Below are 19387 nucleotides of genomic sequence, written 5' to 3' on the forward strand. Positions count from 1 at the left end.
CCACCCACCAGACCCCGCTTGTCTTCAGACTGTGCCCGGCTCCCACGGACACTACGCCTGCTCTCCTTGACAGTGTGCCTCCCTTAGAGGTAGTGTTCTGCTTTCCCGTCCTTCCTCTAATCCTCCTGCTGCCTTTCTCTGCAATTCTGTGGGCTTCTCCAGCGCCACTGATCCCCAGGGCCCTTACCCTGGGAACACGCCTGCAGCCACAGCCAGGACAGCTGGGACGGGCCCCCCAGGGCCTTCCTGTGACTCTCATCCGCACGCGGGAACATGGCTCAGGGTGGCTTGTGACAACGAGACGGGGTGCCCAGACAGCCAAATGGGGAGATCTTCAAAATCCAGACCCTAAAACCAACCTCACTGCCATCGAGCCATGCTGACTCAGCGACCCCCTCTGGGTTTCCAAGACCGGCACTGTTTGCGGGAAGCCGGTGGGCCGCAGCCCCGCAGTGACCACCGTACCACCAGGGCCCTGCATTGGAAGATGGACGAGCGATTTTGTTTCCTGGCACTGTGCTTCGAAGAACAAATTGGGAGCGAATGGGACACTTTCATGGATAAAACGTTCTGACTTGATCATAGCGTGATAGAATATAAACGGTGTTTATATTCACCTTCTACTTGGGAAAAAAACAAGTATACCATATATGCTCGTGTCTAAGCCGAGTTTTTCAGCACATTTTTTAATGCAGTTTAAAATTTGGTAAAATTGGTAAAATTAGGTGCCTTGGCTGAAGTTCTGGTTGGCTTATCCTCGAGTACCTAGGGTAATCTCGGGAGTAACGCCTACAGGATCGCAGGGAGGGCGGGCGGCAGGGTGGACAGAAGAGCCTGGGTAGCCTGATGAAGGCCTCACCTGACACCCCCGTCCCCAAGAGCTGGGACTGCACCCCGGGAAGGGGCCATGCCTTGGGCAGTGAGGTTTTCCTCCGAGGACCCCAGTCACTGCAGGCTGTCTGCGGGGAGCATGTCTTTCTGCACAACACACATTATCCTTCCCTTACATTGCAGTGGCTCACAGCAGCACACGGTCATGTCTCACACCTGCCTGTGGTGTTGCCTGGGAGTCTGCTGCAGTAGACTCAGCTGACCCACGGACAGGCTGGATCCAGGTTGCTCCGTGTGTTTCTCATCCTGTGTGGACCAGAGTGGGCCAAGCTCAAGAGGCCAAGCCCAGTGACAGAGGCCCTCTCTTCTGTTCTTGAGGTCCTATTGGCTAACCAAGTCATGTGGCCCAGCTTTCCATTCATAGCTTCAGGAGGAGACGCCTCTTTTGGAGGCCTGGGGGAGGGAGGGAGTATTTGCTGAGCAATTACCTACCTGGTGTCCTCCTGCTTGGTGAACAAAGGATGAAGTCCCGCTGCCAAGATTTCCCTGTCAGTCTTTGTCCTAAAATACTTGTGTTTGTCATCTCCATCTGTTATGAATGAGTTGAAATGTGACAACACTCGCACCACTGTTTGGCAGAGAGAACAGCTTGTGCTGGGTTCTTAGCAGTTTTAAGTTTTAGATTTGAATAGATCATGCATTGTGTATCTGTCAGAAAAAAAAAATCTCTCTTCTGTAGAGTCGATTCTGATTCATAGCAAACCCACAGGGCAGAGTAAAACTTTACAGAAATAGAAAGCCTCATCTTTCTCCCACGGAGTGACCAGTGAATTTGAACTGCTGGCTCTGCGGTCAGCAGCCCACTGCACTACCAGGCCCCCGTGCATTTCTGTCTGTTGAGAAAATACACTGGTTTACCCGGAGGAAGGACTTCCTTTTCAATGATCGATTTGTTCATTCTGTCTTATGTTGAGGTGAGATACACATGAAGTCAGCCCGTGAGCACAGCGTACACAGTTTACATATGTGTGCTTCTATGCAACCAGCGGCCAGGCCAGATAGGGAGCATTCCCACCACCCCAAAATGGTCCTTTTGTTTTCTTGCCTGCAAGGAGCCCCTGCTGAGGTCAGTGTTATTCTAACTTGGCTGAGTATCCATTAGTTTTTCCTTTTCTCAGATTTCTTATCAATGGAATCATCTAGTCCTTTCATGTCTTCTTTGAGTTGTACATCTTTTTCTTTGAGGAAATTTGGAAGACAGCTCTGTGGCCAACTGACTGGAAGATATCCCTTATTTGTGCCTATTTCCAGCAAAGGTGACCTAACGGAATGCTTGAATTGCATAACAAATAATCATTGATATCACATGCAAGTAAAATCTTGTTAAAGATCATCCAACGAAGGGTTTCAACAGGACATTGACAAAAAGCTGCCAAAAATTCAAGTTGGATTCAGAAGAGGACATGGAACAAGGGACATCATTGCTGGTGTCAGAAGGGTATTGGCTCAGAGCAGAGAGTACATGAGAGATGTTTCCTTGTGTTTTATTAATTATGCCAGGGCATTCAGCTATGTGGACCACAAGAAACTATGGAGAGCCTTGAGAAGAATGGGAAGTCCAGAACACTTCATTGTGCCCACGAGAAACTGCACGTGATTTAAGAGGCAGTTGTGGGGATGGATCAAGGTGACATGGCATGGTTTAAACTCAGGAACAGCACGTAGCAGGACTGTGCCCTCTCGCCATCCTTACTCCATTTGTGCCCGGAGCAACAAAAAAAAAATCAGAGCAGCTGGCTTGTATGAAGAATGTGGCATCCGGATTGGAGGAAGACATTAACAACCTGCAATATGCAGATGACACAACCTTGCTTGCTGAAAGCGGGGAGGGCTTGAAGCACCTGCTGATGAAGATCAAGGACCGCAGCCTTCAGTATGGATCACAATTCCATGCAAAGAAAACCAAAACCCTTCCAACTAGACCACCTTGTAACATCATGGTAAATGGAGAAAAGGTTGAAGTTGTCGAAGATTTTCGTCTTGCTTAGATACACAATCAGTGCTCACGGAAGCAGTTGTCAAAAGGTCGAAAGGCATGTTGCATTAGTAAGTCTGCTGCACGAGACCTCTTTAGGATCCTGAGAAGCAGGGATTGTTACTTTGAGGACTAAGGCGTGCCTCCCCCAAGCCATGGTATTTTCAGTCGCCTCAAATGCCTGTGAAAGTTGGGCATTGAATAAAGAAGACTGAAGAACGACTGACGCGTTTGAATGGTGGTGCTGGAGAAGACGAAGTACCACGGACTGCCAACAGGACCAACTGATGATCTGTCTTGGAAGAAGTCCGGCCAGGGTGCGCCTTGAGGCCAGGGTGATGGAAACCTCGTCTTACATACTTACATACACATCGTCCGGAGAGATGAGTCCCCAGAGAAGGACACCGTGTTTGGTAAAGTGGAGGGGCAGTGACACAGACAAAGGCCCTCCAGGGGACAGACTGACACCGTGGCTGCAACAATGGGTTCAACCACAGGGACGGTTGCGAGCATGGAGCCAGGACCGGGCAATGTTTCCTTCTGTTTTACACGAGGTCACTGGGGGCTGGAACCAACAACAAGCAACTGGTACACAAACCACCAGTCATTGATTTTCCGTCTAAGTCTCATGTCTTTTCTTAGCTTTTTTCTTGAGTCTTTAGTGGATAGTTACTTCAGCTTTGGACGCTCTTTACTCCATGTTTTACCTTAAAGCTTTTTATTAGGTAAGGGGAATGGGCAAAGGTTCCTGTGTGTGTCAGAGAGATAGGGTCATGATAGGCTTTAAAAGAATTGGGTTCTCTGGTTTCCCTTGTGAAGTTGGCTGCTGGCTTCAAATGGATTGTTTTCTAGTGAATTCCACGGTACACATGCCTTAACTGGATGATTGCCCATAGCGGTCAGGACCATACTTTTCATTGATCTGGGGAATAAGTGCCAGGCTGCGAGGCTTTTACCTCTTGGCCTTACAGAAGCGTGTGGGCGGCAGGCCTTTCTTCCGCGGTGCGGCTGGGTGGGTTTGCACTGGCGCCCTTTCAGTTCGTGGTTGAGCACAAGCCTTTTGTGTCCCCCTTTAATTGGAAGGATCCTGAAACACATCAAAATGCCTTTTCGTTTTCATAGACCCGTTACCCGGAAGCATTGGTTATTTTTTTCCTGCGGTCATCTAAAAGTCAGTGTCCACTACAGCTGAGCCAGGGAGTCAGCTATAGAAAGAAGGTTAGCCCGACACGTGGAGGTCCGTGGACTCTGAATTTGCAGAAGCCAAAGCGGAGCCTCAGATAAGACACTACTGTTGGTGCCGCCCTTGCTGCAGAAGGGGAGAAGACACGCCCACAGGTGCGCAGGGATGACTAAGTTGAACCTTGACCATGAAAGTCCGGTTTGCTGCTGTTCTGTGGAGTTCAGTGATTTCAGTGAGATGTCACCTTGTTAGGGGTTAGTTGCCGTATCTGAACATGGCTTTCTGTGCTCCCAAAGCATTTAGCTCTGTCACAGTATATATGTTTATATGTACACACACACACACAATGCATACTACTCTGATTTTTTTTCTTCGATAGGTGTTGGTTGATATTGGCGTTTATTTTACACTCTTGTATCTGTAGGAAACTTTCTGCCTCCCCTGGATTCCTGCCAAAGGAGCAAGAGTGACTCCACGTTGACTTCCGTTTTGGTTCTGCTTCTCTGTGCGCCAGTAGGAATTTTGGAAAGAGACGCGCTGGCCTTCGCTTCTCCCAGTGTTTTTGGCTCACACAGCTGTTGCAGGAAAGAGCAGATGGCGGCTCAGCAGCTTGTGGTTAGAATAAGCCGATGTTGCAGAGACCGACTTTCAGCCTTTCCATCTCAAAAACCACCCCCACCCCCCCTTGAGCATCAGAAAACCTCCCATGGCCATTTATAATCACACCATCCCTTCAGCAGGGTCCTCCGGATCTGAGTGGCGAACACAGCCTTCTCCATGCAAGGTGCTCTCCCATCGACTCTCTTTAATTTACTCAGAGTCCGAGCAGGCTCTCGGGCAGAGCCAAAGCGACACTGCACCCGCACACGTGCGCACAGAGGCAGAGCGGGGTGTCTTGCACACACTTATAAGTCACCCTTTTCTCTCTGGTCGATACCCCTCAAAAAAGTTTCAGAAACATTGGAACCTAGTTTATTCACTTCTTAAGGTGGGAGAAAGCGCCCTATAGTGCTAAAAGCCTATCTATGAGGAGGGAGGGGCTTCAAAAAGTTAATGGAAAATGGATTTGGAAGAGGATGGAATTTTCCCACAGGGGCTTGGAAGCCCCACGCTGCCCCTTCTCAGACTGCCCCACACCCCTTGCCATCCCACAGCCGCGCCCCTGTTCCACAAGCCATCCTGGGTCTCCAGATCTCCGTTAGAGACAGAAACAGCGTTATTTCGACACATGTTTGTGGTTTCATTATTGTCTTTTGTCATCCTTCTCAGCTGTGGTGTTTTTTGGTTTGGTTTGGTTTTCCTTCCTGTTTACCATTCCCCCACACCCTTTTCTTAACTCGGAGAATATTATCTTCCCTCGCTCCTGGTGAAGGAGGGCGATGCCAGCCTGGCCTGGCACGGCAACCAGAGTCGGCTGGGCACTCTTAAGCAGAAAGGTGGGGAAACTCACTGGGTTTCCCGTTTCATACCCGCAGACCCTGCGCCTCTCCATGTGAAGGGTACCTTTACAACAGCTGCGTTTTATTATACAAGGGGGCGTCAAAAAGTTCATGGAAAATTTCATATTTTTCTTGTAAAGGTCATTTTATTGGGGGTTCTTACAGCTCTTATAGCAAGCCATACATCAGTCGTATCAAGCATATTTTTACGTGTTGCCATCATCATTTTCTAAACATTTCCTTTCTATTTGAACCCTTAGTATCAGCTTTTTTCCCTTCCAACCCCCTCTCCCTCCCTCATGACCCCTTGATAAATTATTGTTATTTTCATATTTTATACCAACCGCCGTCTCTCTCCCCCCACGGTTTCTGTTGTTCGTCCCCCTAGGGGTTTTTGTGCACGTGTGGTTGCGTGTCAGTCATTGTGTTTGGTTCCCCTTCTTCCCCTCTTCCTACCATCTTCCCCTTCCCCTCCCGGTGAACACTACTCCCATTTCTGCCCCTGGGGGATTTATCTGACCTGGATTCCAAGTTGTGAGCTCTTATCTGAACCTTGGGCCCATGCTTCATTCTAGCCCGCAGTGAAAGGCAGGACTGGGGTCATGGCAGTGGGGGGTGAGGAAGCCTCAAGGAACCAGAGGAATCTTGTGTGTTTCATCAGTGCTATACTGCGCCCTGGTTGATTCACCCCTTCCTTGGGACCCTTCTGTGAGGGGATGTCCCACTGTAACCCCCCTCATTCTCAACAATATATTTGTTTGTTTTGGAATTTCTGATGCCTGATACCTGATCTCATCGACACCTCATGATTGCACAGGCTAGTGTGCTTCTTCCATGTGGGCTGGTTGCTACTCTGCTAGATGGCTGCTTGCTTTAAGACCCCCAGACGCTGTATCTTTTGATAGCTGGGGACTACCAGCTTTCTTCACCACACTTACTTGTGTACCCATTTTGCTTCGGCGATCGTGCTAGGAGGGTGAGCACCTCAGAATGCCATGTTCTTAGAACAAAGTATTCTTGCGTTGAGGGAGCGCTTGAGAAGAGCCCCAACGTCTATCCACACCTCAGTGTATTGCCATATAAATATATGTACATAGGCTAATACCTCCATTCTTTATGGATTAATATATAAGTGTATACCTATGTTTATACCTATGTCCGTAGCTTTGCTTCCTGGATCTTTCCTCTGTTTCCTTTTACCCTCCTCCTTACCTCTTCTGCCTCTTAGTAATACCTCTCAGCTAGATTGCGGTTGCTCCAACTCCCCAAAGATCTCTACATCCTCCTTGTTGTTGCTTTTAATTCCCTAGTTGTTCCCCTGCCTATGGCGTTGTTTGCTCACCGCTCCCTTCCCACACCTCCTCCTCCCTCCAGGTCCCTCCATTTGCTTTCTCTGCGAGCTTGCTTCCCCCTCCTCTTCATGTTCTGGTCCAACAGCAGGAAGGCCCATCGGGTAACGCTACCTGGACGTCACCCTGACTCCCTCTCTCAGAACAACTAAGAGAAACGGCATTATCTTGTAACAGTGGCTTCAAGCGAAAAACTTATTTTAAGCAATTATTCAACATTTAGTTGTTTGACTTTTGTTGTGTCAAAAAATTAGTACTGCCTAAGGGTATTAATTGTGAATCCTACATTAGACTATCGTGTGTGTGTGTGTGTGTGTGTGTGTGTGTGTGTGTGAGTGTGTGTGTGTGAGAGAGAGAGAGAGAGAGAGAGAGAGAGAATATCTCCAGGTGGTATTTCTGGCTGATCTTCTCTCCACCCTTGTTTGCCCGCTTCAGTTTCACGCGATGGACACACTGTACAGACACAGCTACGACCTGAGCAGTGCCATCAGTGTGTTGGTGCCCTTGGGAGGCCCGGTGCTGTGCAGAGATGAGATGGAAGAGTGGTCAGCCTCCGAAGCGAGTTTGTTTGAAGAAGCGCTGGAGAAATACGGCAAAGACTTCAACGACATCCGTCAAGACTTTGTAAGTACAAGACTGTGACCACGGTCAACTATTGGGTTGAAAGGGCTTTATGTGCCACAGAGCCCTGGTAAGTCGTCATGTAACAAGCCTATTGGACCTAGTACTCTTTATTTGCCGAACATAGAGTGGGGCCATTCCTTGGAGAAGAAACTGATGTTTGTGCTGGAGAGTCGTGAAGAGTGAGACCCAGTCAGGAGGCCCCTTTCCACGTGGGGCAGTCTGGGCGTCCCTCTTCTCGCCCCCCAGGTTGTGCATTTTAAAAATGGAGACCACCCTTGTAACAGTGGCTTGTCGTTTTCCTTTTGAGCTTCAGGATTTTCCTAGTAATTGTTGAGCCTGGACTTGGTGCAGACCTTAATATGGAAGTGACCTCCGTCAAGCAGAGGACGAGAACTTGCCGTGGAATTGTCCGTGTTTACCGCTTCTTAATGATGTCGGCAGCGTCTTTCTAACATTTCAACTACCATTCTAGTTAAACTAACATTCCAGTGGGATCTTGTTTCCCATCACCTGCGTCCTCAGGTCTTTGCGTGTGTGGACGTGTCTTTAGTGAGACTTACAACCTCTTTGCAATGGGGAACCTTCTGTTTCGGAAGTTCAGGAACGCCTGTGCATAGCACTCATCTTTCTATCAATATCACAAAACCAGACTCTGATATTTCTGCAAGTGCTCGAGGTAAGGGTAGGAACCATGCCTTTAAAAAATCATTTCATTGGGGGCTCGTACAACTCTTACCACAATCCGTACACACTTCCATTGTGTCAAGCACATTTGTACATTCGTTGCCATCATCATTCTCAAAACATTTGCTTTCTACTTGAGCCCTTGGTATCAGCTCATTTTTAACCCTCCCTCCCCACCCCTCTCCCTCATGAATCCTTGAGAATTTATAAATGATTATTACTTTGTCATGTCTTACACTGTCCGACGCCTCCTTTCACCCACTTTTCTGTGTTCCGTCCCCCGGGGAGGAGGTTATATGTAGATCGGTTCCCCCTTTCCAACCCACCTTCCCTCCACCCTCCCAGCATCGCCACTCTCACCACTGGTCCTGAAGGGATTATCTGTCCTGGATTCCCTGTGTTTCCAGTTTCTATCTGTACTAGTGTACATCTTCTGGGCTGGATTTGTAAAATAGAATTGGGATTATGATAGTGGGAGGGGGGAGGAGGAGGGAATCATTCAGGAACTAGGGTGACCAGATTTTAACATTGGTAAAGCGGGACATCATTGATAAAACTCTTATCCTTGGCAGCCGAAAACCGTATACCCTAGCTTGTGCATTCTTTCCAAAAATCGGGACTTAAAAAATGCTGCGGGACGCAGGAAAAATTGTTAAACATCGGGACTGTCCCGCCAAAAGTGGGACGTCTGGTCACTTTAAGAAAAGTTGTATGTTTCATTGCTGCTACACTGCACCCTGACCGGCTCGTCTCCTCCCCGCGACCCTGCTGTGAGGGATGTCCAGTTGCTGCAGATGGACTTTGGGCCCCCACTCCGCACTCCCCCTCCTTCACAGTGATAGGATTTTTCAGGAACCATGCCTGCGTGCTCCCACATACTTCCTGGACTGCTTCTGAAGCAGCGTGATTGACTCGCGTGTGCTGGGTGCAGGAAATCCAGGGCACAGGCATGGTGGAAGCTGCTCGGGCCACTGCCACGCGCTCTTGGGCACAGCCGCGTGTTCCTGGTTGCTGCGTGTCACGACTTGAATGTGCAGATTGTGCAGCTGAGAATTTAAAATGGCAAATGACATTCAGTGTCAGATGGTCATGACATTGGAGTAGTATTGATGTAGAAGTTATTACTAAAATGTACGCACCTAACTCAGTAGAAACGGAAGAAAAAGAAAAGTTCCTCTCTAGAACAAAACCTGCAGGCTTGGCAGAGAAGCAGATGAGAGACTCTAAAGGGAAGCCTTTTCACGGCACTTCCTGTGGCCTGCTCGCTGTCTATTCTAAGCTCACCGCAGTCCGCGTGCTCTGAGCGCCCAGCTGCACGCCAGGCCCCGGGCAGCCCACAGGGAAGTACTGTGGCCCTCGCTTCAAGGAAGTGATTCAGAGCCAAGGTCAAGAGACTGAAAGGTGCACACCCAAATAAAAGACAATGTAAGCCTTACTGTCAGTGGTAGGAACAAGTGTTAATGGAAATCTCGGGACGGGAACTAGACCGTCAAGGGAGAGAAGCCATGGAGAAGACCACACGGAGCCAGGGAGGTCGGTACTGAGATCAGCCTCAAGATCCGGAGTGCCATTAGGGGGAAATTGCCAGAACTAGGAGCTCATATTGACAAAGAACTTCCTGGTGACACTATGGTGATGCTGGTCCACAGGAAAAGTCAGGACCAAACGGCACAGGACCTGTCCCTGTTTCTAAGGAGCAACATCCTTCGACTCACCGTTGTGTTCATGGTGTTGGGGATGAACTTCGCTCTGTTACTACTGAACCCTCTAGCCTGAAGTCATCGATCAAACTTCTTTGACAGGAGCGTGCCTCTGAGCAAGGACGCCCTCAGCCGAGGGGAGGAGCAGTGACACGAGGCCATGGTCCCCACCCCTGGCTGTTTCTAGCTCCAGAGCCGGAAAAAAGAGATTCCAGCATTTCCACCAGCTCAAGGAGCCGAAAACTAATGCCAGACAGCCAGACATATGCTGATGGGGCTGCAGCCAGACTATTGGCAACAGTGAACCCCCTGTGGGAGCGGCACCCCCTGAAGATGGAATTGATAGTAAGCCTGAACCAGATGACCTCTTTGATGAAGATCTCAACTTTGTGCCGGAGAAGCCCTTATCCCAGAAGAACCCCACCGTGACACTGACACACGCCGGCTCTTCGCCCTTCTATCGGAATCTACCGGCCGCCTCCCAGTGGAAATGCAGCTAGTGGTGCTCATTTCAAGTGGCTGCAGATCAACCTCAGCAAACCGGTAGACCCATCTGCCACACCAGCTGGCCGTCAGCAGCTTCAGGACACCTTCCTCCCGAAGAGCTCCGAATCAGTGAGTGTCCAGGATGAAGATTTCGGAAGAAAAAGTTGCCCGCGGTGAGTTCAATGAGTAAAGTAAAAAGATTGAATCCAAATGGAGAGGCGGTGGAGGAGAGATGACCACAGCCCCTGCGCAGGAAGTGTCTCCAGCAGCGTGGCAGTGCCAGCCAAGCCCAAAAGGACGCCTTCACATCCACCTTTCAAGCAAGCTAATAAGATCTGGCTTTGCAGGCTACATCTACAGCTCAAGAATTTGTCAGCAAAACAACAAACTCCTCTACAGGCCCCCCAAAATGGACACTTCCGGTTGCCCCGACACCTGCAACTTCTCAAGAATTGCTAGCAGAGGGCCCAGGGCCAGAGCGGACTCCCAGAAGACGTCCCTGGACCAGGGAAGAGAAAACGAAAGGGGAGAGTGTAGCAAAAAGTCAAGGGCCTGATGATTGCTTTCCCCGCTGCAGACTGATCCAGTAATGGCCAGACCCCGCAGGCCGCTAAGATTACTCTCACGTGGAGTCCACGGTCCACGCAGACCTGAGAGCCTTTCTTCGGAAGAAGCCAAAGCTGCCTGAGGAGATCGCCGTGGCCCCCAAGCAGGAGTTGGGATGAGGACCGCAGAATCCCTTCCAGGACTTTGAGGACACTTTATACAGAAGCCCCAAGATCTTGTGCGACCAGACAGACCTGCAAGCCTCAAGCTGATCGTGATGCTGGATGGTGTCCCCATCCCCCAGGACACATGTCCGATCAAGAGGAAGACGTGGTTTGAAGGAATGAAACCAGTAAACCAAACTGCGGCCTCAAATCAGGCACTCGGAGCTCTCCTCTACCCACAGCAGTTGCAGCCGATGTGCAGGCAGTTTGGGGACCCAAACCGTAGCTTTTCAAACGTGGAGATGAGTGAACTGAGTGTGGCCCAGAAACCGGAGAAACTTCTGCAGCGCTGCAAGCTCTGGGCTGCTTGTAAAAATGGGGCTGAGTGTGCCTCTCACCAGCCCATCTCCTTGCTCAGCTTTCCCCAAGTGTAAGTTTGCTGGCGGGTGCTTATTTGTTCACCCCAATGGTACCAAGCCAGATTGCCCCTTGCCTCATCTGAGTAGGAGACTCCCAGCCCGGCCCCCAAGCCAGTTACAGCACCAGTTACGACGCTGGTGCTCAGCTCTGCTGTTACTTTCCAGCTTGTAAGAAAACGGGGTGTCCCTCTGTCATGTGGGTGTACCCCTCGGTACACAAGACCTGACCGTGTGGTTCACCATCCCACTGTTACTCGGCCACCACGCCATGCCTTTGAAATGGTCTTGACCTCAAAGCAGTGATTGACACCAAGTCCTACCCGGCAGAAGACGATGGTTTTGAGAGTAAATGAAACATGTTCTACCGAACTTGTCAGATTTTTGCTTTCATAGTACAGCGGTTATTGCCCATCCGAAGGGTCTGCTTTGTCAAGTGTGTAAGCTGTTCAATGGTTTCAACACTGGGTGTTTTTGTTCCAAGTAAATAACAAAAGCACACATTGAGGTGGGAGACGGTCAGCACCCCTTGGCATTGCTGGTCCAGGCAGTGACTTCCCACAGCGGGCTCAGTGCAGTGCGGGGCGTTTGGCCGTGAGGAGGGGGGAACCACAGCAGGGTGGGTGGAGGGACTGCCGTTAGGCTCCTGGTTCCACAACGTCCTTGGAGATTGATAGTATTCGCGTTGCTCCCACTCCACTTCCGCTTGTGTAAATAGTTTCTGAAGTCAATAAGAGTAGAAGAGGCTAAAGAAACCCAGAACGACTCTGAATGTAATACTTCAGAACTTAAGGGCCGCAGCCATCCCCGCTCGGTGAAAACGTGACTCTTCAATCAGGAAGCTGCCATCTCGCCCCATCTCCTCCGGGCAGGGTGCCCACCGCCACTCCAGCCCCAACGCTCTTACCAGGGTGGCTGTTATACCGTATACACGCGAGTATACGCCGACCCGAATATCAGCCGAGGCACTTAACTTTACCACAAAAACTGCATTTAAAAAAGGTCTGGAAAATCCAGTTTATGCACGAGTATACGTGGCAATAGCACAACTGAAATTCATGCATCATCCCAGATGCGAGGAATTCTGGGAAGTGCCGTTCGGCTCGGTCGCCTCTTCCTGTTGACGCAGTCCTTTCAGGATTTGTCCTTCACACTGGACTTGGTCACAGTGTAAAACACCGTAGCATCGCGCGTCAGGAGCCTAACACCCAGAAGAGTGGCATGTTTTTTGCAGTCTCTATCATCGCGAGTGGTTTTGAACCGACTAGTCCCTCCGTTGCCCCCTCTGCGTCCCCTACACTTCTGTGTGTGTGTGTCAGCACATGCACACACATGTAAAGAAATACATAGATCTAGTTGAAAACAGGAGGGAAAATATTAAGGTTTCCTGTTATAAGCCAGCCAGACAGACCATGTTGGTGGGGTTCTGTGTTGCTGGAGAGATATTTTGCATGAGTTACAAAGTTTTCTAATTTAGTAGAACTTAACTGGGAGAATGTGCAGCAGTCACGCCTGGGCCCTTCTCCCGACCTTGTGCTTGGCATGAACACAAGCACAGGTGTTAGAAGGTCACTTTATAAGTTCAATTCCACTCCACTACTACAAACAATCTTTCATTTTCTGCCTCCAGTTTTCTTTTTTCCTACGTGATTCTCTATTATGAAATTGTGTATTTAAATAACGAGTTGAGCAGAAAACCAATAAATAGAAACATTTTTATAGGCCGTGCTTAGCGATGGCTTTATTCTGTAAATTCCCTGCATTTCACACAGGAAAGCCCACTCATTTTTGTGTACAGTTCTGTGAGTTTTGACATACCGTGTGCTTGTGTAACCACCACCATCATGGAAACACAGCACACTTCCATCACACACACACACACACACACACACACACGTCTTTCCTTCTGACTGTAGCCCCTGGCAACCACGAACGGTTCTCCCTCTGTAACTCTACCTTTCTGCCTTCAGAACTCTGTACGAGTGGAGCCATACAACGTGGAGTCTCTTATTTCTGACTTCTTTCATTTACGGGGCCCTGGAGGCGCAGCAGTTGAAGCGTTCAGCTGCTAACTGAAAGGTGGTGGTGGCAGCGGTGGTGGTTACGTGGTGGCGGCGGTGGTTACCTGGTGGCAGCGGCGGTGGTTACGTGGTGGCGGCAGCGGCGGTGGTTACCTGGTGGCAGCGGCGGTGGTTACCTGGTGGCAACGGCGGTGGTTCCGTGGTGGCGGTGGCGGTTCCGTGCCATCAAATCAGTTCCGACTCACGGCAACCCTCTGTACCGTCCACCAGAAGGAAACACTGCCCGGTCCTGCTTTATCCTCAACCACTGTGTCAGCCCATCCAGGGCCTTCCTCCTCTTCTCACTGACCTTGAGCTCTTCCAAGCTTGCGGTCCCTTTCCTAGGGACTCGTCTCTCCTGATACCCAGCCTCGCCAGCCTCGCCTCTAGGGAGCATCCCGGCTGGGCTGCTCCCAAAGCAGACTCTTCCTACTCCCACCGGCACCGGAATTTCAATGCATCTCTTCTTTGAGTTTCCCTTTCCATGCTCCTCTTTCACATGCAAATGACGTGCTTGTAAAAACCACGTCTTGGGTGAGGTGCGCCTCATCCTCAAAGTAACGTTCTTTATTGCGTGCCATCTGTTACCGACGGACCACGAGAGAACTCGGGATTTCTACACGCGGTCTTCAGATGCCATCTGCTTGGATAGATTTTAACTGCTTCATCTAGTTAGGTGTTTACATCAGTAGTGAATGTATCAGACTCGATTGTCTTCGTGTTTGTTTTATTTATTTAGCATTTTAGTGCATTTTGGTTAATCAAATAGTTACTATTTGTTTGAATTGTTTTGCAAGGAGTTGTGCACTTACCATGATCAAACCTCAGTGAAATGTAAAATATCACCTACATCGCCCAAGTGATCTCCCGTTACACAAAAAGACATGAAGAAATTCTTAACCCTAATTCTTCTAATGTCTCAAAGTAATACGGACTAGGTTGATTATTTTTACAAGAAGTTTATAATTTCATGAGGATTATAGTTCATAAAAGTAATAATGTTCTGCATACATTGCAAAATATTTCATAATGTGAGACAATGTTTTATTTCCCAAAACTGAAAGTTATAAATAAATATGATAAAAAGTTGATGAGCTATAAACCCATTTATGGTTTAATGCAAAAAAAAAAAAAAGCCCCCAACAGCCAAAAAAATACCCGGCCACTTGGGTAAGTTGGTAAAAACATATCCGGTCTTCAATGCGTTAAACACTTCAAAAGAGATCTTACGTATCAGATTTACCCAACGCAGTCCATCGCTTGATTTCTCTTGGCTGCCGCTTCCGTGAGCATTGATTGTGGATCCAAGCAACACGAAGTCTGTGACAACTTGGACCCTTTCTCTGTCACGATGTCAGTACGGCTCTGGTGGTTATCGCGAGCGTGGCGGTGTCATGATGAGGCGAGCTGTGAGGACTTTGGTGACTTGTGGTCCACAGCGAAGACTGCAGTCGTGGGTTAGTGAACTCTGCTAGTTCTTCTCACTTTTCAGCAAGCAGAGGTGTGTCGCCTGCTTGCCGCAGGCTGCTAATAAGCCGTCCTCTGCTCCTGGGGCTGCATCCTTCCTCATTAGCTACTCAGATTAGCTGCTCCACATGCAGAGGAATTTTTTCAGCATACAGATGGAGTGAGTATGTTGAATGATCTCGGCTGTGAGTCTGAGCCTTCTTCAATGGAAACCATGCAGTATTCCCAAATCCTGTTAGAACGCGTGCCTTTTGGTTCATGTGCCGGTTCCACATGAGCACAACGCAGTGTCCCATTCTGCTCAAAGCTAGCCATTGTTTGTTACAGTCCGTAGAACACAAGCAAACATCTTCCTGGTATTCATTGCTTCGGCCAAGCTCCGTCTGAAGTCAGCAGCGTTGTCGCCCTCTTCTGAATACAGCGTGGGCTCCTGGCAGCGGCTTGTCCGTGTCTCCTGCAGCCTCTGTTGCATGACTTTCAGCCACATTTTACTTGCTTGTGACGTTAATGATATTGTTCGATAATTTCCTGAAAAAGAAAGACTTGTAATTCACTAGCCACTGTGTGAGAAAGATGTGACCATTCGCTTCTGTAAATGTTTACAGCCGGGGAAACTCTGGGGCAGTTCTGCTCTGATCACTACTGCTATGAGTAGCGATTGACTCAGCAACCCTGCTTTTTGTTCTTCATACGTTTATTTTCTCACAGGAGGCCGAGGAGTTGTATGCAGGGCGCCGGCTCCAGGAGAAGGCTTTCCATCTCCATCACTTCTATGGGAAGCTCTTGATAACCTTCAGCACCGTGGGCCCTGCGTGCCACGGACTGCGTCTCGGCATCAGTACTCCCCCGGGTCCAGGAGGTTCCCAGTGCAGGGACCCTGGGTCCATGGTCACGCTCTAGTGCTCGCTCTTTTTGATGGGTGGGAGTCAGGTTTCTCAGTGCTTGCTACTGTGCGTCTCATGTCGCATCCTGCGTATATCAGTGACCTATTCGTGATTACTACTATGTAATATTGAATAGAAGGCACCCTGGTGGTGTATTGGTGACGCATGGGGCTGCTGACCTCAAGGTCAACAGTTCAAAACTACCAGCACTCCCTGAGAGACGAGGAGGCTTTTTACTCCCTTAAGAGTTCCAGCCTGCGAAACCCAGAGAGACATTACTGTTCAGTCCTGCAGGGTCCCCGTGAGGCAGAGCAGACCCCGGGCAAGGAGTCTGGATTGAGTGTTGCACCATATTGATGTGCCCCAACTGATGGATCTATTTACTTGGAGAAGAACAGCTATTTCCAATTTACGGTGATTGCAATATAGTTGCAAACTGGTGACAGCAACCTTTAAGCATCTGGCTTTGAAACAAAATGTTGGTAGTTCAAACCCAGCACTTCCGATGGGGAAAAAAGACCTGGCTATGTCCTCTCGTAAAAACTACAGTGCACGACATCGGTTAAAAGAAAATACTGGGTGCTGGGTAGAGGGTAGGGGTTGGGGTTTGGGGGTAGAGAAGATGATTCCCCAGAAAACCCAGTGTGAAAGTTCTCTGCCACGAAGAGCATTGGGCCTCCACTCAAGCACTCCCTCAATGCAAAAATACTTTCTTCTATTAAATTGGCATTTTGTGATGCTCACCTTCCTAACACAACTGCTGAAGACAAAGCGGGTGAATAAGCAAATGTGGTGAAGAAAACTGATGGTGCCCGGCTATCAAAAGATATAGCGTCTGGTGTCTTAAAGGATTGAAGGTAAACATGCGGTCATCTAGCTCAGAAGCAACAAATCCCACATGGAAGAAGCACACAAGCCTGTGCAATCATGAGGTGCCGAAGGTAAACAAATGGCCATCTAGCTGAGAAGCAACAAAGCCCATATGCAAGAAGCACACCAGCCTGTGCAATCACGAGGTGTCGAAGGGATCAGGTGTCAAGCATCAAAGAACAAAAAATTTTACCAAAGTGAATGAGGGGGGTAGTGCAGAGTGGAGACCCAAAGCCCATTTGTAGGCCACTGGAGATCCCCTTACAGAAGGGTCTCGGGGAGTGGACGAGCCAGTCAGGACACGATGTAGCAACAATGAAACATACAACTTTCCTCTAGTTCTTAAATGCTTCCTCCTCCCCCACTATCATGACCCCAATCGTACCTTATAAATCTGTCTAGACCAGAGGATGTACACTGGTACAGATAGGAACTGGAAAAGCAGGGAATCCAGGGCGGATGATCCCTTCAGGACCAGTGGTAGGAGTGGCGATACTGGGAGGGTTGAGGGAGGGTGAATTGGAAAGGGGGAACCGATTACAAGGATCTACATGTGACCTCCTCCCTGGGGGACGGACAACAGAAAAGTGGGTGAAGGGAGATGTCGCACAGGGCAAGATATGACAAAATAATAATTTATAAATTATCAAGGGAGTTCATGGGGATGGAGCCGGGCAGGAGGGGAAAAATGAGCTGATGCCAGGGGCTTAGGTGGAGAGCAAATGTTTTGAGAATGAGGGCAATGAATGTACAAATGTGCTTTACGCAATTGATGTATGTATGGATTGTGATAAGAGTTGTATGAGCCCCTAATAAAACGATTTTTTTAAGTACATAAAATGAAGAAAATAGAATGAAGTAAAAAGAAAAGAAAATTCTCTGCCACTTCGGGTTGTTCTGGGTCAAAATTGACTGGACCACCCCTCGCAGCAACTTCTAGTGGTCCCACTCTTTCCTCAGCCATTTCCAGCCCACAGGGATGCTCATTACAGCAAATCTTCCCATATTAACATATTTTAAATTTCTAGCTTTTATGTTTTATTTTTCTTTACATTTTTCAGATCCCTATGAAACTACGGATTTGACTTTGCCTATTGTCTGTCTTTTACACTAGATCCTTTAATATTTGTCTCTTGTTATTTAAATGATGCCACCTTGGCATCTCAATCTTTTGACTGTTTTTGTTTCCTTTTAGAATAAACTTTATATTTAAAAGTCAGATTTACAGGAAAATTGCCCAGATTACAAGAGGGTTCCCAGTTTTCCTATCACAGCTATCTTACATTAGTATAGTGTCTCTGCAATAATTCATAAAAAACGCTAATGCAGTCTTGATACCTAGTGCCCCAGGTCGATTCAGTCCCCCACGGTGGATGTTGAGTTGCTCTGGATCATGACGGCGGTATTGTTAGTTGTCAGTTCTGACTCATCCGTGCCCTGTGGGCAGCAGCCTGGTTCCCATTGTTAGGGATACTGTGCGGCTCCATCTCCTGGAAGGTTTCCTTCTCCAGGGCCTGCTTCCTCCTGAGAACTTGCCATCCTTCCTTCTAAGGAACATTCTGGCAGACTTGTTCTTTGGCAGTGCCCGGTACTTTCCGTATTCTGGGCCAGCACCGAGATGCAAACGCATCCAGTCTTCTCTGGTGTCCTTCGTACAGCTCTTACCACAATCCGTACGTCCATCCTTCGTGTCAAGCACTTTGGTATACATGTTGCCATCATCATTTTCAAAATAGTTTCTTTAAAAAAAATAATTTTATTGGGGGCTTGTACAATTCTTATCACAGTCCATCCATCCATCCATTGTGTCAAGTGCTTATGTACATTTGTTGCCATCATCATTCTCAAAACATTTGCCTTCCACTTGAGCTCTTAAATCAAAATAGTTTCTTACTACTTGAGCCCTTGGTATCAACTCCTCATTTTTCCCTCCCTCCCTCCCTCGTGAGCCCTTGATAAATTATAAATCATTATTTTCATGTCTTACATTGTTTGCGCTCTCCCGTCACCCACTTTTCTATTGTTCGTCCCCATGGGTAGCGAGTGGGGCGGGGCGGGTGGTAGGTGTGGATCATTGTGATTGGTTTCCCCCTTCCTCCCCCACCTTCCCCCAATCTTAGATTTTGTTTTTGACTGATCTGAAAATCTCTACCTTTTAATTGAGAGTGTTTACACAATTTAGGATTTATTTTAGATCCGTATCTTTTCATTAGTCTTCAATTTGTCCAATCTGTTCTTTGTTATTTTTCCTTTTTTGAAAAATTACTTTGAGTATTTATTAGTTATTCCATTGCATCTCCTGTATTGACCTAGTAATTCTTGTTTCATTTCTTTAATGACTCCCCCGCCCAGCATATATACAGTCTGAAGTAGAAGTGCTTAACCTTCCTAATGCAGTGACCCTTTAATACAGATCCTCAGGTTGTGGTGACCCCACCCCCCAACCATTAAATTGTTTTCGTTGCTACTTCATAACTGTAATTTTGCAATTGTTACGAATGGGGCCAACCCTGTGAAAGGGTCGTTGGACGCTCAAAGGGTCGCGACCATAGATTGAGAGCTGGTGGTCTACAGTATGTGTTTTTAGCTTATCACAGTCTGCTATGTAGAGAATCAACGTGGTATTTAAAAGAGATTTAACTAAGGGGA

The 19387-nt window shown here is 48.3% G+C and overlaps 1 protein-coding gene and 1 pseudogene across 2 annotated transcripts in view; both read left to right on the forward strand.

Annotated features, from left to right (window-relative positions):
• MTA3 (metastasis associated 1 family member 3) overlaps positions 1 to 19387 on the forward strand; it is a 182127-nt gene that overhangs the window by 109335 nt on the left and 53405 nt on the right. For both annotated transcript variants that reach the window (XM_075535416.1, XM_075535417.1), the window contains exon 9: positions 7273 to 7461. In XM_075535416.1, coding sequence (XP_075391531.1) covers positions 7273 to 7461 — 189 coding nt within the window. The remainder of the gene's footprint in view (positions 1 to 7272; positions 7462 to 19387) is intronic.
• LOC142430973 (zinc finger CCCH domain-containing protein 14 pseudogene) lies at positions 7511 to 11632 on the forward strand (annotated as a pseudogene).

The sequence above is a fragment of the Tenrec ecaudatus genome, chromosome 17 (genome assembly GCF_050624435.1).
Source record: "Tenrec ecaudatus isolate mTenEca1 chromosome 17, mTenEca1.hap1, whole genome shotgun sequence".
Classification (NCBI taxonomy): domain Eukaryota; kingdom Metazoa; phylum Chordata; class Mammalia; order Afrosoricida; family Tenrecidae; genus Tenrec; species Tenrec ecaudatus.